The sequence below is a fragment of the Ochotona curzoniae genome, unplaced genomic scaffold, assembly GCF_017591425.1.
Source record: "Ochotona curzoniae isolate NIBS_2020 unplaced genomic scaffold, NIBS_Ocur_1.0 patch58, whole genome shotgun sequence".
Taxonomy (NCBI): Eukaryota; Metazoa; Chordata; class Mammalia; order Lagomorpha; family Ochotonidae; genus Ochotona; species Ochotona curzoniae.
In genome coordinates, this window is record NW_024467037.1 from 414,945 (window position 1) to 439,869 (window position 24,925).

General features: G+C 44.6%; 1 protein-coding gene across 1 annotated transcript in view; it reads left to right on the plus strand.

Annotated features, from left to right (window-relative positions):
* The first annotated feature begins 594 nt into the window (after positions 1 to 594).
* Positions 595 to 24,925, plus strand: part of LOC121168105 (small ubiquitin-related modifier 1) — a 28,686-nt gene continuing 4,355 nt past the window's right edge. The window contains exons 1-4 of the mRNA XM_040997884.1: positions 595 to 763; positions 18,119 to 18,193; positions 20,503 to 20,580; positions 24,106 to 24,177. Of these exons, the coding sequence (XP_040853818.1) occupies positions 752 to 763; positions 18,119 to 18,193; positions 20,503 to 20,580; positions 24,106 to 24,177 (237 nt within the window). The 5' untranslated portion in view covers positions 595 to 751. The remainder of the gene's footprint in view (positions 764 to 18,118; positions 18,194 to 20,502; positions 20,581 to 24,105; positions 24,178 to 24,925) is intronic.

Consider the following 24,925-nt stretch of genomic DNA (forward strand, 5'->3'; position numbering starts at 1 on the left):
AGAGATTCAGTGAATCTATTCTCTCCCGGGCGGCCGTCCAGCCGACCCCCTATCACTTGCCTACGCCATCAGGGCCGTTGTATCGTAAAGGAGAAACAGGAGTGGGCTCCTCCTTTAACTCCACACCGGTCCCAGGGCTCGGGGATCGGCCGCGCCTCTGCTCCAGTTCACAGCGTCCAGAGCGCGTCCATGCTTTTCCACAAGGTCTTATGCTGGGCGGCCAGAGGAGGGCCTCTCGGCGCTGGCATTCCAGCCCCGTCTCTAGGGAAGCGGACGGGTGAGGCAGGGAGCGGAGACAAAAGAGCCGGCCCGGCCGTGTCCTGGGAAGCGCGCAGGGTCCGGCGAGGGAGGAGTCCGTGCGGTCCGTTCGGCTCCAACGCTGCCGGGGGAGGGGCCAGCCTGGACCGTCCCCGCTGGGGGATGGCGTTCGGGGCTTGGAGGGGCGGCTCTTCCAGCTCTCCCCCGCAGGTTGTAGTCTCTCTAGGACCCTCCCTCCTTCCCGGCCGTCGCTTTCCCGCCCCCCACCGCCTCACTTTCCCGCCTGCCCCTCTCCTCTTCTTTCCCCAGTCCTCCACCCCGGAGCCCAGCGGAAGTGACGCGACACATAGCGGAAGTCCCTGTAGCCGCGGTGTTGTGCTGTGGGGCCGGGGAGAAGGATTTGTAAACCCCGAAGCGAGGTTGTGCTTGCCGGAGGCCGCTGCTGTACGGAGACCGCCCCGTCCCCTAAGCCCTGGGGAAAGCCGCCGTCACCATGTCTGACCAGGTACCGGGCTGGAAGCCCCGCGGCCGAGGTGGTCGGGCCTGAGCCCCGCAGGTCCACCTTCCCCGAGGGCCCCAGGGATGGAGGCGCGGGGGAGGGGAGCGCAGCCTGGGGGAGGGAGCGGCCGGTGGAGGGGAGTGGGCCGGCCAGGGAGGGCGGCGAGCGGGGCCCGGGGCCGTCGGGGCCTTTCGCGGGGCCGCGGCAGCCGGCCCGCCCCCCTGCCCGGCCACGCTCGCCGGGCCCCGGGCCCCGGCGCCTCCCCGGCGTCGGCCGCTGCCTTCTCCCGGGTGGACCAGGTGCCCGGCCCCACTCCCACCGCCTCCCGAGGCTGCCCCGGGGGATCCGGCCGGCTCCTGCTCCCAAAGCCAGGCCTTAGGCCCCGGTTATGTAACGGGAGAGGATCCCTGACCAGGAGCCTCCCGAGGCCTTGGCGAGGGGGCTGGACCCCACACCCCACTGCTTGGGCGGCGAGGGAGACATTATCTGATGTTGGGAATCTAGAAAGGACGGTGCGTTCCGTGCGGGTAGCGGCTAGGGCCGGGCAGCTCCGGCTCTAGTTTTTTTTTGTTCCGGTGTGGGGGTGCAGAGCTGTCCCTCTCGTCTGTACTTTCCCATTTGTTCATGCCTTCAGTTGCGAGAGAACACTCAGAATAACTCAGAAACAACGTGGAACAAAACTGCTAGAGCGAGAAAAAAGAAAACGTAGCGGCTGAAGATGACTTGGAGGAAAAGGATAGGAAAACTTTGTGTTGCCCAGCCTTTGTCGGAAGTTGCCCATTCCTGCGATGTGCTCCCTTGACGTGTTATATATTACAAGTATCCTTGAGATTTACGCTCGGTTTTGGTAGTGTTTTTTTTTTTTTTTTTGCCCCCTTGCTACATTTTTCTTGCTCATACTGTTTTTGTTAACAATGTTAATGGCCACTTTTTAAAGTTCTTGTTGGGTCTTTGCTCTGTCCGCTTTCACTTGGATGAATGTTTTTGGCCTTTTTACTTGTTTAGCAGTGGTTATTCAGAAAACGGTTTTTCATGCAACTCCACGAAGTACCCATACTTTTAATTTTAACACAAGAATTCCCTTGGCTCTTAACCCAGTTTTGTACAGCTTGGTGAGAGCAAGTGAGGTTTCTTGCCGATTTGTGCTATTGGACAAAATGTACCCACGTATTTTTTTTTTAAAGCCTGACAAGTCTAGTTTTGGATAGATCTGTTTCCTGATAATCTCGATTAATTCCCAAGTTGCTGTGGGAATGGCATTATAAATATCTCCCTGGATAGTTGTTTACTTGGTTACCAGGGAGGAAGGAACAGGTGTAAAAGCTTGGTTTCACCAGCCTTTTATTTTGATGCTTACGAGTGGCTAGAACGCATGGGAAGTTGCTGTAGGCAGATGAGAGTTTGAAGTCAGGTGGTAGGAGGGAGACATAAAGGACACAGGGCACAAACATTCCTTCCCGGGTGTCTGAGGGCGGAGCTGTTGCTATGCTCCCTTTCACTCTTATTCTTTCATTATTGCTAATTGGAGTTTTCTGGAAACTCACCCGATTAGTGCTATAGCTGCAACAGACTGAAAAGTGGAAGCAGATATGAAAATCCAGCTGCCTTCTATTAAGCCAGACATTAAACAGCTTGGCAAAAGTGTGAGACAGTGCCACTCATTAATTTTGTTTTGAAGAAAAATTTTTGAAATAAAAACAAGTTTATTGTTATATGGAAATGAGTAAATATTTAAAAACATTTCTCAGTTTCAATGTTTTTTTTTTTTTTTTAAGATTTATTTTTATTATTTTTTTTATTGGAAAGGCAGATATACAGAGAGGAGAGACAGAGAGGAAGATCTTCCGTCCGATGATTCACTCCCCAAGTGAGCGCAATGGCCGATGCTATGCCCATCCGAAGCCAGGAGCCTCTTCCGGGTCTCCCACGCGGATGCAGGTTCCCAAAGCTTTGGGCCGTCCTCAACTGCTTTCCCGGGCCACAGGCAGGGAGCTGGATGGGAAGCGGGGCTGCCGGGAATAGAACCGGCGCCCACATGGGATCCCGGGCGTGCAAGGCGAGGACCTTTAACCACTTGCGCCACCGCGCCGGGCCCAGTTTCAATGTTTAGTACTGTAATTGTCGATAGGTAGAACTACCCTGACAGAAGGGTTATGGCGTTTTAAACGATTTTTAAGCATATGAAAGTTTATGAAATGAACAGCTTGATGCTGTTGCTTTACTGACTGGGCTTGTTAGTGGTAGGGTCCAGTTTAAGTTCAGTGCTAGAGATTTAAAGATAGTGAAGCTAAGCAGGTGACTTTAAGAGGCTTGTACGTGAGAGCAAGGATCCCACCTTACCACTGTAAAGTCAGTGAAACTGAACCTCAGCTTCTGGAGAACAACCTTGATTTAAAACAAGTTCTTTTAGAGTAATATGTTTGTCTTCTAAGGCTGCTCTAATGAGGTGCAAGGAAAATGAAGTTGACCAATAGTTTTCAGGTTAAAACAGGTGAACTTTGAATTGAAGATTTGTCTATTGAGTAGTGAAAAATCATTAGTTTTGAAATTTGGGTGAAATAGGTTTTTAACAGTTCCTGTGCTAGTGAATCTTGGAACCATTATCAATAATCTTATCAACTGTTTCTAAATGGGAGGGACCTAGACTCATGGCAGAGAAGCCGTGGAAATTGTTGAGAATGTTCAATGTTTGTGTGTGTGTTTTGGTGTTGGTGGGGAGTAGAAAGGGCTTATGAGGTACTGGGCATGAGGGTACTTGGTCCCTGCAAAATGTAAAGGACCATTCTTTAAACAGTTAACAGAAAGTGCTAGCCTAACTTCATGTTACAGCAAGAGGCATGATCATATTCAAAGGGTAAGGATAATTTGTACCAACAAATTTTCTAAATATCCAGTCATCCGGTTTGGCTTGGATTGCAGTTGTCTGTTAATTCTAACAATTGTACGACTGTTTGCTTCAGCCTAACTGAATCCTCAACAAAGAGGTTCGCTCTCCCCAATCCCATTCTAGAAAGAGATTGAATGATTTCCTTTTATGTTTAGTTTAAGATTTGGAAGCTTTCTGTAGTTCTGGTTACCAGTTGCTATTTAATTTGTTAATTTTACTAACTAAGATAGTCTTTTATTTTGTTCATTATCTTCAATTTTGTTATGGTTCTGAGTTAGAATCGTCTCTTTTCTTCAGTGCACTGGGCCTCGCCCAGGGTGACTCAAGTGGCCAGGAGCTGGAATCACTGGGGGTGGGGTACCTGGGACCTGACCTACACTCTGAAGCAGAGTCCAAGGCTCACTGAGAGTGAATGTTTTAATATAACTTGGGTAGAAATAGCGAGAGGCCTAGGATTGGCCTAGAGGCCTAGCCTTGGAAGTTGCTTCTGTACTTTTCCATTGTTGTTAATATGTTTTCTTGTTGGGAAGGCAGGTTTACAGAGAAGCAGACAGATCTTGCATCTGCTGGTTCACTCCCCAAATAGCCACAATGGCTGGAACCTAGCCCATCCGAAGCCAGGAGCCAGGGACTTCCTCTTTGTCTCCATCACAGGTGCAGGGTCCCAAAGCTTTGGGCCGTCCTCGACTGCTTTCCCAGGCCACAAGCAGGGAGCTGGAACGAAAGTGGAGCAGCCAGGATACAAACCGGTGCCCATATGGGATCCTGGCCGCCTGGAGGATTATTTAGCCACTAAGCTGTCACGCTGGACCCTCACTTCTGCATTCTTTTGGTCAGCCCAGAGAGAGCCATATTAGATTCTATTTCTCATTGGGAAGTTTTCCTTTAATCTACCACATTTATTTTTTTTGGTGATACGGTTCTTCCTGGTGTTTTTTATAGTTCTCTGTTGATGTTTACTGTTCTTGATAACTTAGGTTAAAGTAACAGAATACCAGGAAATGACATATTAAAGTTCTCAAGCACTTATTCTGTCATAGCATATGTATGTTAAATTGTAGCTGTTACTTGAGTTGTGGTAGTAATATCAGTATTTTAACCTTTTTCTTTTTAAAGATTTTACTTATCTAATATTTGAAAGAGTTGGGCCTGGTGGCGTGGTCTAGTGGCTAAAGTCCTCGCCCTGAATGTGCCGGGATCCCATATGGGCGCCGGTTCTAATCCCAGTGGCCCTGCTTCCCTTCCAGCTCCCTGCTTGTGGCCTGGGAAAGCAGTTGAGGATGGCCCAAAGCTTTGGAACCCTGCACCTGCGTGGGAGACCCAGAAGAAGTTCCTGGCTCCTGGCTTCGGATCTGCATAGCATTGGCCATTGCCCTCACTTGGGGAGTGAATCATTGGACGGAAGATCTTCCTGTCTCCTCCTTTCTGTATATCTGCCTTTCCAATAAAAATAAATAAATCTTAAAAAAAAAAAGTTACAGAAAGAAGGAGAGACTGAGCGAGATCTTCCATCTGCTGGTTAACGTCCCGCCTGAAAGACTTCAAAGGCTAGAACTCGGCCTATCTGAAGCCAGGAACCAGAAGCTCCTTCTGGGTCTCCCAAATGTGTGCAGGACCCAAAGACTTCCCCTATTCTCTGCTGCTTTTCCAGGCCATAAGCAGCGACCTGAATGGGAAGCAGAACAGCCAGAACACAAACCTGCACCCATATGAGATCCTGTGGGGTCTGCAGGCCAAAGCTTAGTGTACTACACTGCAGTGCTGGTGCCTATTTTAGGCATTTCATCCCATGGGAGAGGAGTGATAATACTCTTTGTCCTGCTGCTAGGGGATACTGGACATATAGAGTGTCATAAAATAACACAAATAAAAGGGCCCAGTGCTATAGCCTAGTGGACAAGGTCCTCGCCTTGCAGGCACTGGGATGGACTCTGGTTAGTGTCCTGATTGCTCCACTTCCCTTCCAGCTCCCTGCTTGTGGCCTGGGAAAGCAGTAGAGGATGGCCCAAAGCCTTGGGACCCTGTACCCACATGGGAGACTAGAAGAGGCTTCTGGCTCCTGGTTTCAGATCGGCTCACCCTGGCCATTGCGGCTGGAAGATCTTTCTCTCTGCTTCTCTTTGTAAATCTACTTTTCCAAGAAAAATGAATCTTGAAAAATGAGAGAGAAGTACAAACCTCTGATTCACTTCCCAGTTTGGACTGGGGCTGGAGCCAGGAGCAAGATGGGCAGTTCAGTTCTTCCACATGAGTGACGAAAGACCAGTTAACTACTGCCTCCTGGTCCATGCATCAGCCGGAAGCCAGAGCCAGGAGCCAGAGCTGGGAGCTGAACCCATGTACTCTGATGTGGGATGCTGGCGTTGTGATGGGCATCCTAACGACAGGCCAAATACCTTCCCCACCCATACAAAATTTGTCTTGTGAAAACTGAATGTGATTGTTATGGTTAGAGTCCTCATTAAGGTTAGTTGGGGATGGCTGCTAGATTTTAGTTTGTTTCCGTATTTGATAACAGTAGTGACTCTGATTTCAGTTTTCATTTGTTTTATTTTTGTCTTTTTGTTTTTTCCTTATGTAACACTGGTGAAGGATCCCGGAATATGACACAAAGCTGGAATAAACGTTAATTTTGTGCAAAAAACCAAAAAAGACTAGTTGAGTAGTTGTAATTTCAAAATTATGAAGCAGGGTAGGTGTGCTGATGCAGTGGGTTAGATTACTGTTTGGGGCCCCACATCCTGTATTGGATCATTGGTTTGAGGCCTGGCTGTACCGCTTCCAATCCAGCTTCCTGCTAGTGCATCTAGGGAAGGAACGGATGATGGCGGAAATGCTTGTGCTCCTGCCAGCCATGTGGGAGACCCATATGGGGTTCTGGGCTCCTGACTTTGGCCTTTGCTTTTGCAGGCACTTGAAGAGTAAGCCAGTGGATGAAAGGTGGGTATCTAGCTCTTCCTCTCACCCAACATTATCACTCTGCCTTTCAGATAAACAAAGAACCACTGGCTCAGCTGCCTAATCCTCTTTGTCTCTTCCTTCTCTTTTTAAATCTGCCTTTTCAGTAAAAAACAAGTCTTAAAAAAATACTAATTTTTAAAGATTTATTTATTTGAAAGGCAGTGTTACAGATTTAGAGACAGAGAGGTCCCCTGTCTGCTGGTTCACTCTCCAAATGGCTGCAGCTGCTGTGACTGTGCCAGGAGCTTGTGCTGGCTCTCCCGTGGGTGCAGGAGCCCAAGCATTTGGGCCGTCCTCCACTGCTTTCCCAGGCTCCTAGCAGGGAGTTGGGTCAGAAGTGGAGCAGCTGTGACTGGAACCAGTGCCCATGTGGGATGCTGGTGCTGTAGGCAGTGCTTAACTTACTGTGCTTCAGTGCCAGCTCCTCTTACTTTCTTTTTTGAACGAATGAACAGTCAGGTTAATGTATTCAACATGTTTTTATTGAATGTCACTGTTTTCTCAGCACCGTTGTAGGCCTTACGATAGAAGGTCACCTGAGAGCATGAAGCAGCTGTTCTTACCTTCCTTTTTCAGATTCCGAGATCTGTTCTGTAGAGGAAGGGTTGGTTGCAGTGGAATGGTCTTGATCTTTATATTTATTAGCAATACACCTGATAACTTCGACTCTAAAACTGAGTAATTTATTTCTTCTAGGACATTGGATTTGTTTTAAGTTATTTTCTCCTAAGGCATCTTATAGCATTCTATTTTGGAATATCCTAAAATAATTATATTTTTCTTGATAAATAATTATATTTTAAAAAGTCTTATGGTAAAAGTTTAAACAGACTCTAGTAGTTATTTGGAAGATTTTTTTTTTTTTATTGGAAGGCAGTTTTGCAGGGAGGAAAGACAGGTCTTCCAAACACTGGTTCATTGCCCAAATGGCCACAACAGCTGGAGCTGAGCTGATCTGTTGCCAGGAGCCGGGAGCCAGGAGCTTCCTCCAGGTCTGCCATGTGAATTCAGGGTCCCAAGGCTGTGGGCTTTCCTGTACTGCTTTCTCAGGCCACAAGCAGGGAGCTGGACGGGAAGTGGAGCAGCCAGGACATGAAGTGGCACCCATATAGGATGCCTGTGCTACAGGGTAGAGAGTGAACCTGTTGAGCCATGGCCCTGCACCTCAATTTTTAAAAAGTTTACTTGAAAGGCAGAATTATAGAATGATTAGGAGAACTAGAGTTCTTTCATCCGCTTCACTCTGTAAATGGTCCCAGTGGCTGGGGCTGGGCCAGGTTTATGTCAGGAGCCAGGAGTTTCTTCCAGGTCTCCCACATGGGTGCAGAGGTCCAAGCACTCGGGACGTCTGCTTTCCCAGTCACATTAGCAGGGAGCAGAGTCGGAAGTGGAGCACCTCTGTGATCTCAAAGTGCCACCCGTATGGGATGCTGGCATTACTGGTGGAGTCCTTACGAGCTACACTACATTAGCCCCTAGTATTTCAATTTTATAGTTGAACTGGATATACCTGCAACATGACATATCTACTTAAGATGTGTCATGTTTGTGACTTCTTCTGACTATTCATTTTGCAGTTGCCTTTTCTGACCTAATGAGAATCTGAAGGAAGAGAGGCTGCTTTCTATTTTCTTTTTTTTTTTTTAAATAATCTTACTTAGTTGATTAGGGTACAAAGGGTCAAGGGCTACAGGAAAGTGGGTAATACCATTGTTTCCACACTAATATCATTTTTTCCCCTGTATCTGGGGTCAGGGGAGAAACAAAGGGAAAAGCCCCAGAGAGGCTGCTTTCTAAACTCACTATTCTCTGGGGCCAGTCATTTTTAAAGCTTTTAGGGGACCGGATTGGAAGTGGAGCACAGGGACGCTAGGATCCTGGTACCCAAAGGGGATGCCTTAGCCGATGGAGCCATAGTGCTGCGCCTAAGATAACGTTCTGTGGCAGAATTACTTTTGTACTGAGTAATGGCATATCTGATATTGTAAACAAGTAGGGTGTTAGTTTTTCTCATGAAACAAATTCTGGAAGTAGCCAAGAGCTGGTGGGACAATGCAAGCTTTCATAGTCTTCCTTTTGTACCCATAATATAGCCTTTCATCCTATGGGTACAGGCGTATCCATACGTGTACACACACACGCACATGCGTGTGTGCACGATGCTCTGTGTTTTTGACAGGAGAAAGGGAGAGGCAAAGGAAAAGAGAATGTTAACTGTATGTTATGACCAGCATTGAATCACAAAATGATAAAAAACACTGGGACTTTTTTATTATTATTATTAGTTTAAGATGTGTTTTTTTTCCATTGGAAAGGCAGATCCAGATCTACAGAGAGGCAAGACAGAAAGGTCTTCCGTCCACTGATTCACTTCCCAAATGGTTGCAACAGCTGGAGCTGACCAGTTCAAACCCTGGAGCTTCTTCTGGGTCTCCCACGCGGGTGCCGGGTCCCAAGGCTTTGGGCCATCTGCAACTGCTTTCCAAGGCCACAAGCAGGGAGCTGGAAGGGAAGGACGTGGGTGGGAAGGATTAGAACTGGGGCCCACATGAGATCCTTTGCTGTTGTTTTATACACTTTGTTATTTACTCCACAAATGGGCACAATTGCCAGTATTGGGTCAGTCCAAAATCAGGAGCTAGGAGCGTCTTCACGTGTCCCATTGGAATCCAGGTGCCCAACTATTTGGGCCATCTACTGTTTTCTCTGGTGCATTAGCAAGGAGTTGGATTAGAAATGGAGCAGCCAGGGCTTAAGTGGGATGCCAACACAGCAGACAGTGGCTTTACCAGCCTGCCCTGCAGTGCTGACCACTGGGCATGTGCTTTTTTTTTTTGAAAGATTTATTTTTATTATTTTGTTATTGGAAAGGTGGATGTACAGAGAGGAGAGACAGAGAGGAAGATCTTCCATCCGATGATTCACTCCCCAAGTGAGTGCAACAGGTCGATACTACGCCGATCCGAAGCCAGGAGCCTTTTCCGGGTCTCCCACGCGGGTGCAGGTTCCCAAAGCTTTTGGGCTGTCCTCAACTGCTTTCCCAGGCCACAGGCAGGGAGCTGGAAGGGAAGTGGGGCTGCCGGGATTAGAACCGGCGCCCATATGGGATCCCGGGCGTGCAAGGCGAGGACCTTTAACCACTTGCGCCACCGTGCCGGGCCCGGCATGTGCTTTTTAATCTGGACAAGTTACACCTTTTGTTATGTGTAGAAGTAAGGCTGATCCCTGCTCCTTCCTTCCCTACAGACACAGGGGCAAAAAATTAGAACATTTGTCCCACCCACCTTCCTCCATTCCTTAGCCCTCCCCACCCTAATCTGAGATGCTCATGGGTGTGCATGTCTTTCAATTATTTAAAAAATATTAAAAATAAAATTAAAAGTTTTTTTTTAAAAAAAAAGGAAGAAAGGGAACATAGATGTTGAATAGTACTTCCAGTTCTGTTAATACTTTTGTTTATACATAAGCCAGTTCCAGGCTTTGCATAAGCCTGTGTTCAAGACTCAGAGTTTACACAACTGACAACATTTTCAATTGCAGATTTTAAAGCCTGAGAAACTGCCTGTCAAGTGTTTAACCACAGTGGAGTGTTGAATGTAAATAAACAGGCCTAGTATCTTGACAGGCTGCACTTCAACCTTGCAGTTACGGTGTTCAATCTGGTCAGTTCTGTTCCAGATCTCTAGTACTATCTAATGAAGTTTGAACATAATGCCGGGTGAGGATGAGAGTATAACTTGAGTTTCATGTTTTTAAGATTTTGGTAAATCCATTTAAATAAGAAGGAAATGACTATTGTCAATATTAGACTTTTATCTTTGATTAATGCAGATAAGTGCTAGGAATGTCCATTTTAGTCCTTCTCAAGGTTTCTTCATTAGGGAATGAATAAATTGATGTATGTAGAATTTTTTGAAACTTTGTTTAAAAATTTGAGATAGCAAGTATTCCTCTGCTAGTGTGCTCCGTAAATACCTGCAATGGTTGGGTCTGGGTCAGAGCTAGGAGCTCATTTTGAGTCTCTCTCCTGGGTGTTAGGGACCCAGTTCCTCCATCTGTCACTGCTACATCCTAAGTTCTGTGTTAGTGGGACGCTAAGGGTCAAGAGCCAGTACCAGGCATTGACCCCAGGCGCTCTGAGAATGCATATTGGTGTCACAACTCACATTTTAACTGACAGGCAAAGCACCTACCCTTGGCTGAATGCAGTTTTACTTAATATATATATATATAATGAATTCTGTGTAGCTGTCTGGGCCTGTCTTACTTTTATCTTCAGCATCGTATGTTATTTTAAAAATCCCATTGTGTTATTTCATCTGTAAATGTTCCAGCATGTCTCAAAGAAAAAGATGTTTTAACAAAATCACCATACTGTTAGCCTGTGCTAAAAATGGTGTAATAATTTGTAATATCGAGTAAGAGTTGGACTGTAGGTTTTAGGTTTCCCCAGGATCCTTCTTCCCTGAGAATGAACAATCCCTGTGTAGTTGGAAGGTCATTTGATGGATTAAGGGTGGATAAATGGTACATCCTGGGACTGAATTGTCAACGTAACTAATTGCCACAGTTTTTGTGAATGTCTTTTATTTATTTATTTTTTTGACTGAAATGGCACAATAAAACCCTTCTTATTAATCTCATACATTTGCAAGAATTGTTTTATTTTCTATCTTTTCCAGTCTAATTCTTTTTGCATATCCAGCCATTGTTTCCAAGTTGGTAGTATGTTGTGTCTAGTATGTTCCCTTTGCCCCTGCAGTTATCAGGGTTTGCACTGTGAATGATCCAGAGCTGAAAATGGAGAAGTTTTCAGTAGGCTCATTCATCTTTCATGCACACTCAGTTTTCTTTCCATCACCGGTGTCTTTGCTCTGGCATTGTGGACCCTTTTCAGCTGATTCAGCCTGTCCTCCCTGGATTCTCTTTTCTTGGATGAGCTAGCGTCCCAGGCCCAGAGCTGAATGCTTGCACTGTTTTGTGACTAGTGCGCTATACACTTTCCTTTGGAGAGGGAGGAGAAGGAAAGAGGCACACAAAAGCCATGGAGATCACTGCAGACAAACTTTGACCTTTTTTGTCTGGGATCTTCTCAATTTCCAGGCTACTTTGTCAGAGGAAAAAGTACCAGCCAGAAGCTGGAAGACTACATTAAACATGAAGTTAGTAACATGACTGTTACTGTGTTCAAAGTAATAGTCGAAGTTCAAACACAAGTGTTCACTTGTTGTTAGGAAATTGGAGTTATCTCTAATGCCCTGCTATGAATATAAAAAACTGAAAAGATTTTTGTTAAAATTGACTATTGAGCCCAGCGTGGTCGCCTAGTGCTAAAGTCCTTGCTTTACATGCAGTGGGATCCCATATGGACTCTGGTTCTAAGCCTGGCAGCCCTGCTTCCCATCCAGTTCCTTGCTTGTGGCCTGGGAAATCCTTGGGATCCTTTACTCGCGTGGGAGACCTGGAAGAGGCTTCTGACTCCTGACCAGAGCGGCACAGCTCCAGCCGTTGTCGCCACTTGGGGTGTGAATCAGTGGATGGAAGATCTTCTGTCTCTCCTCCTCTCTGTATATCTGACTTTCCAATTTTAAAAAAAAAATGTGACTTGTATACAGGTTTGAAGCGTAAGATTCTGTGGCATGATAAGGAAAATAGTGCTGTTATTAATTGTGCTTGGCATTACAGAGATTATAAAGTTGGAAATACTTGAACCTGACCCTTGTAAATTTGTAGGGAAAATAAAAATCTGCTACAGTAAAAATGTATTAGTGTTTTAAAATCAGTTTTTAAGGCAGTTGTTTATCTGCCTCAAGCAGATATCGTCCATCTGCTGGTAGGTTTTCCAAATGGCTACAGTGGCAGGGCCTGATTCAGGTCAAAGCCAGAAGCCCAGAACTCCAGCTGCATTTCCCCATGTGAGTGGGTGGGGGCCAACCTCTTGGGCCATCTTCTGCTGCTTTCCCTTGCACATTAGCAGGGAGCTGGACCAGAATTAGAGCAGTGAGGGCTTGAGCCATAAGAGATGCTGACACTGCCGGTGGTGGGTCAACTTTCCATACCACAACGCTGCTAAGAGCGATCTTTTTGTAGTGTTTGAGTGGTCTACATAGGGGAATAGGTTGTAGAGTTGATCAGTACAGAGATAAAAAGATAAGAAGATGCTTTGTTGATGGACTTGAACAATATGATCTTTTCAAAGAGAAGAATGGAGAATAAAGATGCATTACTAAGCTGGAACCACCATGAAACCAGTGTTTTGTCAGTAGGAGTTTATCTGAAGATTTTGAACGTATCAGATTGCAGTTTAAACAGAAAACTCTGGTGGCAGTGTAAATTATTTGAAGGAAGCAAGACTTGGAGTGTCCATACTGCTGCAGTAATGTTCGTGAGCAACAGTGACTGCATGGAATGAAGTGGAGTGCAGGGATGGGATGGGCTTGGGAGCCACTGAGAGCATTGTCAGAGTGAGGAGTGGTGAAAGGTGCAAACACCCAGAAGTAATCCAATGTGTCTGTTTGGGGCAGCTGAGTATGTGGTAAGCATTTACAGTAATTGGGAATTAAAGAGTTACCATTTGTTTTCATTTTGGTTTTTGGGAAGAAGATTAAAGCAACAGGAGCTTAAAAATAATGCATTTATTGGACCTGGCGTGATAGCGTAGTGGTTAAAAGTCCTTTCTTTGCACATGTCAGGATCCCATATGGTCGCCAGTTCTAATCCCGACGGCTCCACTTCCCATCCAGCTCCCTGCTTGTGGCCTGGGAAAGTAGTCAAGGATGGCCCAAAGCCTTGAGACCCTGCACCTGTGTGGGAGACCAAGAAGAGTTCCTGACTCCTGGCTTTGGATCGGCACAGCTCCGGCCATTGTGGTTACTTGAGGAGTGAACCATCAGATAGAAAATCTTCCCCTCTGTCTCTCCTCCTTTCTGTATATCTGCCTTTCCAATAAAAATAAATAAATCTTTAAAAAATGCATTTATCTTTGGACATGTTAACATTGTGATATCTGGGTGTAGATAATTTGGGAACTTGGATAAATGAGTAGGTAACTCAGAGAAGTCAGGTTGGAGAGAAGAATTTTGAGTTGTTAGTAGCTGAGGAGTCCTTAAAACAATAGCTTAACCCACCTGGGGAAATGAGAGAGAGAGGCTGGAGACATGGGGTTCAGGAGATGACCAGCATTTAAGGACTTAGGAGAAAATGAAATTTGTAAGTCAAAGGTAAAGCGTTTTCCAGAAGTTATTAGTGTCGTTTTAGAGAGATACTTGAAAGTGTCAGTTTGGTTTAACAATAGGGAGTCCCAACTGGGAACCCTTCGTGAGAGCAATGTCAAGTGAAAATTAAGTGAAATGGGGCATAAACCAGTGGATTGGGAGTGGAAGTGAGGATGATATCAGTGCATTAAGGCCATACATGTAAATTTTTTTATTTTTAAAATTTTACAGAGAGGGGAAGGGAGGAGGGGAGGTAAAGTGAGAATTGCATCAGTTCATCTTCCATCTGCTGCTTCACTTCCCACATGGCCACAACTGTCAGAGCTGGGCCGGTCCAAAGCCAGAGGCTTCCTCTGAGTCTCTCAGGTGGGTACAGGGACCCACGGCAATGGGCTGTTGGGCCATCCTCCTGCTTTCTCAGGCCATTATCAGGGAACTGGATTGGAAGTGGAACAGCCAGAGCTATAGAACCAGTACCCAGGTTGGATGCTGGCCTTGAAGATGGAAAATTAGCCTACTAAGCCACCACACTAGTTTTAAGGCTATATGTATATCTATATATATGTATTTTAATTTTTTTTTTTTTAGAGAGGCAGATTTACAGAGAAAAGGAAAGACAGAGAACTCTTTCATTCACTGATTCACTCCCCAATGGCTGTAATGGTTGGAGCTGAGTTGATCAGAAGCTAGGAGCCTCTTCCAGGTCTCCCACAGGGATTCAGGGTGCCAAGGCCTTGAGTTATCCCCTTCTGCTTTTCCAGGCCTCAGGCATGGAGTAGGATGGGAATGGAGCAGCTGGGACATGAACCGGCACCCATAGGGGATCCTGGCACTTGCCAGGTGAGGATTTAGCCGTTGAGGCATCGTGTCAGCTGTAATAATACTAGTTTTATTTGAAAGGTTGTGGAGTGTTGCAGTTATAGAATAGTTCTTGAAAGTATTGGATTTCATTTAAGTTTGGAATAGATACCCCTGAGGTGGTTTCAGGAGAGGGTGAGAGAGAGGATATTGTGTTCTAGGTAACTGAGGTATAAAAGCACCTGTACTGGAAGGATGCTAATGGACATGTCTGCAAAACAGCAAATGGTCTGGTTTAACAGAATTCTTGGGTTTGTGAAGTGAATAGTGAGAAGAAAACGAGACTTTTAGTGTTGTTGGAGGAAATGGCTGCTGGATGGTGAAGACTGTGTGTTTTATGGTTTGTTTATTTTTATTGGAAAGGCAGATTTACAGAAAGGAGGAGAGACAGAGAAAGATCTTCCATTGACTGTTTCACTCCCCAGGCAGCTGCAGTGGCTGGAGCTGTGCTGATAAGAAGCCAGGAGCCCGGAGCTTCCTCCACGTCTCCCTCAGGGGTGCAGGGTCCCAAGGCTTTGGGCCGTCCTCGACTGCTTTCCCAGGCCACAAGCAGGGAGCTGGATGGGAAGCAGGGTGGCTGGTGTATGAACTGGCACCCAGATGGGATCTCAGTGTTTGCAAGGAGAAGACTTTATCCGCTAGGCTACCACTCTGGGCCCCCATGTGTGCTTTGATCAGAAAAGCTGTACTTTGGAAGGAGGGTTCTGAAATGCTGTGGGTGTTAGATTGGGGAGGGGAGAGCATTGTTTCTGTTCTGAGTAGATGCTATAGCTACCCTGTCTAGGAGCACAGCAGTAGAATCACCCCTGTAGCTGTAGATGGATTGCTGCAAGGATGCTTCCACAAAGCGATCCCCCCACCTGCCCCTTCCAGTCATGCAGGACTCCCAGCTTGGCTGCTGTTTACTGCCATTCACTGTCCGGAATAAGCTGTCTCGCTCTCTAGATCATAAAAAGCAGCAACAGCTATACATTATGAATATAAATGAATAGAAATGTAGTGGTGAGATTATGTTTGAAGACAGTTTTCTGGTGAAATACTGGTTTTCAGGTGAAATACTGTCTCAGTGAAAGTTCATTTTGTCTGTACCTATAATAAAGATTTGTTTTAGTTTTATTGCAAAATCAGATATACAGAGAGGAGGAGAGACAGAGAGGAAGATCTTCTGACCAGTGATTCACTCCCTAAGTGACTGCAACGGCTGGTGCTGCGCTGATCTGAAGCCAGGATCCAGGAACCTCCCCCAGGTCTCCCACACAGGTGTAGGGTCCAAAGACTTTGGGCTGTCTTGTACTGCTTTCCCAGGTCACAAGCAGGGAGCTGGATGGGAAGCAGGGCCACTGGGATTAGAACTGGCGCCCATATGGGATCCCGGCACATTCAAGGCGAGGACTTTAGCTGCTAGGTCACTGCACCGTCTCCTGATAATTTTTAAATATTAAAATGTTTAAAGGACTTTGCACTGGCTTACTTGGCTAATCTTCCACCTTCAAGCACCAGTATCCCATATGGGTGCTATTTCATGTTCTGACTGCTCCACTTTCTGATCCAGCACCCTGCTTTGTGGCCTAGGAAAGCAGAGAAGGATGGTCTAAAGCCTTGAGACCCTGCACCTGCATGGGAACCCCAATGGGCCTCCTGGCTTCAGATAAGCTTGGCTGTAGTAGTTGTGGCCATTTGGGGAGTGAACCAGGGAATGGAAGATCTTTGTTTCCTCTCTGTAAATCTGCCTTTACAATATAGTAATAATGATGATAATAAAGCTTAGTAATTTTAAGTCACTGGTATGAGATAAATAAGTAATGGCTTATTTTACTTGTAAAATACAGTATGGTTATATTCTTATGAAGTCTGAATAATAAAAGTATATGGAGTACTTGTTGGAAAAGCTGTTTTTACCACATTTTTGGGAGATTGTTCAAGGTACTTCTGTTTTTACTGAGATACTTCATGGTGAAGTTTTGGACTCTGTAGTTATTAATTTTGCTTTCAAAATTCCTTTATTTGAATTATTTTGTAGCCTCCTTTTCTTGATTTTCTGTCTCTCCCTGCAGTCTCCCTCTTCCTGCTTGTCAGGGTATGCTTTTTTCCCTGATTCTAACACAGTTCCCTTAATTTTTTCCCAGCCAAGCCTTAACTTCTAATCTTGAATATGTACCTCACATAGTTTAAAAGTAATAGGGGGGTCCTGGCACAGTGTCCTGGCAGCTAAAGTCCTTGCCTTGAACCTGCTAGGATCCCATACGGGTGCCGGTTCTAATCCCAGAGGCTCCACTTCTCATCCGCTCCCAGCTTGTCACCTGAGAAAGCACTCAAGGATGGCATAGAGCCTTGAGACCCTGCACCTGCGTGGGAGACCTGGAGGAAGCTCTTGGCTCCTGGCTTCGGATTGGCTCAACTCTGGCTGTTGTGGCTGCTTGGGGAGTGAATCATCGGATGGAAGATCTTCCTCTCTGTCTCTCTTCCTCTCTATATATCTGACTTTGCAATAAAAATAAATAAATCTTAAAAAAAAAGTAATAGGGAAAGGGGCAGGCCTTGTTGTGCACTGAACCAAGCTGCTGCTCCGAGGGCCCCCATCACATGTCACAGTGCTGGCTTGATCCTGCCTCTCTGCTTCTGCTCCAGCTCCCTGCTCAGTGCCTTGGAGGCGGCAGATGATGGCCCAGGAGAGGTCCTGCCTGCTAGGTAGGAGACTTGGATGGAGTTTGTAGCTGTGGCTTCAGCCTGTTCCCAGCTCTCTGGGTGTTTAGGGAGTGAGTCAGCAGGTGGGAAATCCCTTCCATGTCTCCATCTCTCCCTGTCTGTTATTCTCTCTCCCACATAAATAAATGAGTAGTTTGAAAAAAGAATAGATAATATAAAACTGTTTGACTTGAGCATTAGGTCAGTAGTTTGCTGTTTGCTTTTGTTTTCCAAATAGCCTTTATTTGTGCAAATATTTTTAATTTGTACTTGCCGGTACAGTTTCTTTTAACTGTTGACTCAGGATAGGCAGTGAGAAGAAAGTGATGCCTTTAGGTGTGGCTAAGACTCATGGTGGGGACTGACTGTAAGACAACCATGTCCAGAAAGCTTCCGCACCACCTGGGAACTTGTTAGGAACAAATTGTCAGCTCTACACCAGACCTAGTGACTAAAACATGAGGTGGGGCACAGCACTTTTTTTGTTTGTTTTAACAAGTTGCGCAGGTGATTTTGATGCATGGTAAAAATCAGACCGTTCCTGCCGAATATGACCAAGACATCCCTTTCTTGGTTGCTGTTGAAGTGTGATGGGATAGTACTTTGTAGGCCATCTTTTGCTTGACTGGTAGGGAAAATAAGGCTCTTGGTATTCTCAGGGATTTTTGCATTATGAGGGAAAATAATAGATATTTATAACTTTAGTAATTAAAATATAGGAAGTTTTATGTTGAAATGTACTTTTGTTTTTTTTAGGAGGCAAAACCTTCAACTGAGGACTTAGGGGATAAGAAGGAAGGAGAATATATTAAACTCAAAGTCATTGGACAGGTGAGTTTTATTATTTTTCTTTGCCTCTCCAAAGAATGAATAATCTCTCGTGCATAGGAAAGATAATGCTTTATCTTTCAGAGGATTTGGACAAGTTGGGAGGATGTTGTAGAGATGGTGAACTGCTGGAGTGCCTGCTTTGGCTAAAGCATCTGGCTGGGAGTGGTGATGGCTCAGATGTTTGGGTCTCTGCTGGCTTTGGCCTGGCCCGGTTGGGGACTGTTAGCAACATATGGGAAATGAACCTATAGATACAAGATCTCTCTTAGAGTCAGCCTCTTTCTCTTTCTTTATTTCAAATAAAAGAAATGTTAAATTTTGAAGAAAGTCAAGTTATTTAAAAATAGAATTTTTGTTTATGGACCTGGTACGATAGCCTAGTGGTGAAAATCTTGCCTTGCAACCACCGGGATCCCATATAGGCGCAGGTTCATGTTGTTTGCTGTTTGCTTTTGCATTTCATCTAGCTTCCACTTCCCATCTAGCTTCCTGGTTGTGACCTGAGAAAGCAGTAGAGGATGACCCACAGACTTGGATCCCTGTGCCTGCAAAGGGGATATGTGGAAAAAGCCCTGGCTCCTGGCTTCAGATTGGCTCAGCTCCAGCTGTTGCAGCCAATTGTGGAATAAGCCAGTGGTTGGAAAATCTCTGTCTCTCCTTCTCTCTCTGAATCTGTCTTTACAATAAAAATAAATAGATCTTTAAAAACAAATAAAATAAAAGATTTTCTGGGGCTAGTGCTGTGGCATAGTAGGCTAAGCACTTGTGGTGCCAGCATCCCATGTTGGCACCAGTTAAAATCCCACCTGCTCCACTTCTGATTGAGCTCCCTGGATCAAAAGATGGCTCAAGTCCTTGTTCCCCTGTATACATGTGGGAGACTCCGAAGAGACTCCTGGCATTGGATTGGCTCATCTTCGGCTATTGTGACATTTAGGGAGTGAACCAGTGGATGGAAGATCTCTCTCTCTCTAACTCTGCCTTTGGGGGAAAAAAAGATTTTTCTTTCTTTAAGTAAGTTCTAAGCTGGGCCCAGCATGATAGCCTAGTGGCTACAGTTCTCTCACACACTAGAATCCCATATGGTTGCCGGTTCTAATCCTGGCAGCCCTGCTTCCCATCCAGCTCCCTGCTTGTGGGTTAGGAAAGCAGTCAAGGATGGCCTAGAGCCTTGGGACTCTGCACCCACGTGGGAGACCCATTAGAAGCTTCTGGCTTCGGCTCGGCTTGGCTCGGCTCTGGCCGACGTGGCCACTTGGGGAGTGCAATCAGTGGATGGATGGCCTCTCTGTCTCTCTCCCTCTCTATATATCTGACTTTCCCATTTAAAAAAAAAATTTTAAGCCATGACATTTCTGCTAATATAGATTTGTAAACATGATCTATATCTGTAAGGGTGAAATTATATAGCATGCCAGTGCATTTTGTGTATAGATATATATGTGCTGTGATTTGCTAGGCAGGCAGGTAGAGGAAAGCAGTCTGTGGCCCTCCAGATGAGCTGGTCAGAGTCGTGTGGTTGTTCGTTTTACTGTTACGGGAGGAGTGTTTCCCCCTCGGCTAGTGGCCTGTGTCTCCGATACCTCACTGGGAGGGAGTACTTTTCGTTTTGGGGTTGCTGTTTGGAGTCTGTGATAGTTCATCTTTTGACAGATAGAATAGGTGTGCAGTAAGGAAGGATGCGTTCCTTGACGTACAGACTTTTTACTTGTATTGATAATTTTAATACCTAAGATAATATCTTTGTTAATTTTTTTTTTTGTAATAGGTAAGAGCCACTTTGAAAATGATTCGTGTCTTTAAAAAGTTTACTTTTAGCTATTTGAGGGATAGACACAGGGTAGGGAGAGAGAGTTGAATGTTTGTTGGTTTACTCCCTAAGTGCCTACAAAGCGTCTGGAAGCCAGGAGCCAGACCCTCCATCAGGTCTCTCACCTGCGTGTAGGGGCCCAGGCACTCGGGCCCATCATCTCTTGCTTCTAAGGGTACATTTAGCAGGAGGCTGGACGGGAACCTGCGGAGGAGCTGAAACTCACGTGGCGCGCTGATGTGGATAGTCCTGCAGGGTAGCTCACCTGTTGTGCCATGATGCCTGCCGCTGAGTAATAATAATAATTAATATTTATACACTTATTATAATGTTCGAAATGTTAGGTATGTTTTGGTGGAAAAATATAGATATCAAGGTTTATGGTTTTTTTTTAAGCTTTATGTTTCTCATTGCTCTATATATGTGTAATTAAATTTCGCTCCACCAAAGCAAATAGTTTATGCAAAGGAGGATAATTATTTCCCTCTTGTCCCCTTAGGACAGCAGTGAGATTCACTTCAAAGTGAAAATGACAACACATCTCAAGAAACTCAAAGAATCATACTGTCAAAGACAGGTGTGTGTATTGTGATTTTTAAATAAAGTGTTTTGTTACACATTTCTCTTTTACTGACGGTTGTCCAAAAAAAGGTCCTTTTATTTTCACCATTAGCAAGTCAAGAAAATACCCTGATTTTATCATTTCTTCTATTTAATTGCCTTTTTTCTTTTGAGGCCTGATTCAAAGTTTGAATTCTTAAGATGTGGAACTAATTTGAAGAATAATCCAAGTTGCCAAGACATCTCAAGTGAATGTTTCCATCTTGATGTCTTTCTAGTGTCTATAAAACTAAAGGCGAATACTTGTTGGGGATTACTTGAAATTTCCCTGTGCTTCCAACTGTGGGTGTTCAGTCATCGTTAAATTTAGGTACTGATATTATTAGCAGGTTGTCTTTATGCACAATAGTACCTGTGACTGCTAATTGCATTTGGCAAAACTGGGAATTTTCTCTGTTTAAAGAAATTTCTTAAGAAAATCTTGTTAATTTTTTAACATCAAATCCTCACAGATTCTGTGATTTCATGTACTAGGTGATTTGGCCAGTAACTAATTCTTTAATCTGTGTAAGTTTGGACTGCATTATTGTGATGGGCAAGTTACTTAACGAGTATGTGCTTTGGGTTCTTGTTAATAAAATATTAATATTGTGTTAGCACTATGTCTTAGAGATGAAATGCAATAGCCTGTGTAAAGCTCTGCCTGCTGCCCAGCCGTGCTCAGTGAATAGCACCCATTATCATCATTATCATAAGGTAGATTTTAGAAATAAGTGTAGTTGGAACGAATTTTATATAACTATAAATATTTTTTTAGGTGAAATCATGATTTAAATTATTTCACATGATATTAATGTATTATAGGTTTCATAAGTTTAGAAGGTTTGCTTTTTTGTTGAAATTTGTTAATACAAAGTAATTTTTGTCAGAAGAAAGTGTTTTTTAGTGTTATGTCACAGTTTTGTCTCTTTATGTGGATTTTAATTGTTAAACTCAGTAAAATCTCGTTAAATGAGACTCAGCCAATTCAGATTAGTAATAATTTTGATGGGTGCTAAAACTGAGAGGAACTTCACCTATGGAAAGGAACATGTACTCATTGTATGCATTATGTTGTACGTACTTGAAATACATTATTTTAATCCTTCAAACTGTAAAGAAAATTGATGCAGTCTTTTCACTCTGTAAATAGAGAACTGACTGTTGAAGAGAAACAGTGTGAAGTAAAGAGCTAAACCACAAAGCTACCTTAAATTGAAGGCTCTTGTTTTGGGGAAAGAATTAAACTATCGGTTTAGTCTTGTTAATGTATAATCACATTTTAAAAAATTTACTTGTTGGACCCTGCATGATAGCCCAGTGGTTAAAGTCCTTGCCTTGAATGCACTGGGATTCTATATGGGTGCTGGTTCATATCCCGATAGCTCTGAGCGTCCCATCCAGCTCCCTGTTGGTGACCTGGGGAAGCAGTGGAGGACAGCCCAAAGCATTGGGACCCTGCATCTGTGTGGGAGACCTGGAAGAGGCTTTGTGCTCCTTCCTTTGGATATGCGCAGCTCCAGCCGTTACACTCACTTGGGGAGTGAATCATCGTACTGAAGATCTTCTCTGTGACACTCTCTTCTCTATAAACCTGCCTTTCCAATAAAAATAAATAAATCTTTAAAAAAATTACTTTTATTGGAAAGGCAAATATACAGAGAGAAAGATCCACTGGTTCATTCCCCATGCTGCTGCAGTGGCCAAAGCTGAGCTCCAATCTGAAGCCAGGAGCCAGGAACTTCTAGAACTTCCATGCAGTGGCAGGGTTCTAAGCCTTTGGGCATCCTCTGCTGCTTTCCCAGGCCACAAGCAAGGAGCTAGATGAAGTGGAGCAGCAAGGATTAGAACTGGTGTCCATGTGGGATTCCAGTGCAAAGAAGGCGAGAACTTTAGCCACTAGGTTACTGCGCCAGGCCCTGTAGAGTCTCTTCTAAGTATCTTTGTATGCTTCAGAATGTATGCATTAGTCTTTAGAAATATTCTTTTTCTACAAATATCAGTTTTTCTTTGATTTAATGATATATAAGGAATAGAAAAATTTAAACTATGTATTTGAGTGGAATATTGAAAAGTTGCACATAAATATCTAGTGGCTGACATTAAGCAGAGTGTAAATTAGCTGCTGAGACAATGGCATCCCGTATAGATACCTGTTTGTGTCCCAGCTGCTCCACGTCTCATTCAGGTTCCTGCTTAATGGCCTAGCAAAAGCAACAGAAGGTGGCCCAGGGATAGGGTCCCTGCACCCACTTGAGAGATGGCAGGTGAGGCTCCTGATTATGTCCATCTAGCAAACAAACCAACAGATCAAAGATCTCTCTCTCGGATGTAAGAGCCCACTCCCTTGTTCATCTTTTACTTTCCCAGGTGCACTAGCAGGGAGCTAGATCAAAGTGGAGTACCTAGACATAAACCAGCACCCATATGGGATACTAGACTAGTATCAAGGGAGTGGTATGATCCATTATGCCACCATGCTAACCTGTAATTCTGCCATTGTATTTTAGAAATTGGTTTTTGTAAAAACTTTATTTAAATACACTTTATTTGAAGGTCAAAATAAAAAGAGAAACAAATAATTTTTTTTGAAGATTTATTTCCATTGGAAAAGCAGATCAGATTTATGGAGAAAAGGAAAGATAGAAACATATTGCATCCGCTGGTTCAGTCCCTCTGTGGACGCAATGACCTGGGCTGAGCAGAGCCAATCCAAAGCTAAGAGCCAGGAGTTTCTTCTGTGTCTCCCATGCGAGTGCAGGGTCCCAAGGCTTTGGACCATCCTCTGCTGCTTTCCTAGGCCATAAGCAGGGAGCTGGATGGGAGCTAGGGCTGCTGGAACATGAACCAGCACCTATATGGGATCCCAGCGTTTGCAAGTGAGGATTTAGCCATTGAGCCATTACACCAGGCCCAGAAAGAGATCTGTTGGTTAACTTTCCACATGGTTTGATGGTAGTAGCCAGTAATGCCATCCACATCTTCCTCTAGAGGCAGTGAGATCCAAATTATGGGCCAACTTCTGCTGCCTTCCCACATCTGTTGGCTGGGAGCTCGATCAGAAGCAGAGCAGCAGGGACTTGAACAGGCGCTCTGATAGGAGATAGTGACTTTGCAGGTGATAGTACAACTGGCTGTGCCACCGTGTTTCTTGTCAGATCACAAGCTTTAGGAGGAAATGAATGTAGAGTAGTGATCAAGAACACAGGCTTAGGAGGAGATTGGGGCTTAAATTCTTGACTAGCTTGTGTGTTTTTTTCAAGCTTCGGATTCTTTAGCTATAAAGATAAGGCGATGCTGCCTCCTAGCATTGTCCTGAATGTCAGTGATTATGGTAAAATACTTGGTACCAAGGTAGCTTAGCAAACAGTTGGTGCTCAGGATATGGTAAGTATGATAGCATCAGTTGTCTAATGTTCTGTGTAAAGCTTTCATGCTTATTTTTTGTGCCTCAAAGTTCCTGTTATAATATTTGTATACTTTTTTTTTTAACCCATTTTAGGGAGTTCCAATGAATTCACTCAGGTTTCTCTTCGAAGGTCAGAGAATTGCTGATAATCATACTCCAAAAGAAGTGAGTATAATTTCTTTCTGAATTAGGAAGATTTTAAGTTTCTTTTTAACAGTTTGGTACTTTATTTGCCAGAGGGAAGATAAATCTTGGGGATTGAACTTACAGAATACTTTCAAAGTGTCAATAAAAAGAGGTGAAAGCTGGGAATAGAGTACTTAAGTTGTCTTGTAGGGCACATACTACATTTCTTATTTATTTGTTGATTTATTTACTTATTTGAAAGGCTAAGTTACAGAGATAATGAGAAAGAACTTCCATCCAGTGATTCACCCCCCAAATGGCCACAACGGCCTGCCCAGTCAGGTGGAAGCCTAGAGCTTCTTCTGGTCTCCTGTGTGGGTTGTGCCAGGGCCCAAGCACTTGGGCCATCCTCTGCTACCTTCCCAGGTCCATTGGGGAGCTGGATAGGAAGCAGGACAGCTGAGACCCAAATTGGTGCCCGTTTAGAATGTTGAAATTGTGAGTAGTGGATTTATCTGTAGAATAGCGCTGGCCCTATACTTTTTAAACTGGCATCCAGCCTCCCACATGCATGCCAGTTTGAGTCCTTGCTATTTTGCTTCTGATGCAGCTCTCTGCCAAGTGGCCTGAGAATGTAGTGAAGGATGGCCCAAGTCCTGGGGCCTCAGTACCCCCAAATGGCAGACCTGGAAGAAGCTCTGGCCCTCAGCTTTGGACTGACCCAGCTTTGGTCATTTTGACCCTTTGGGGAGTGAACCAGCAGGTGCAATGTCTGTGTCTCCCTCTC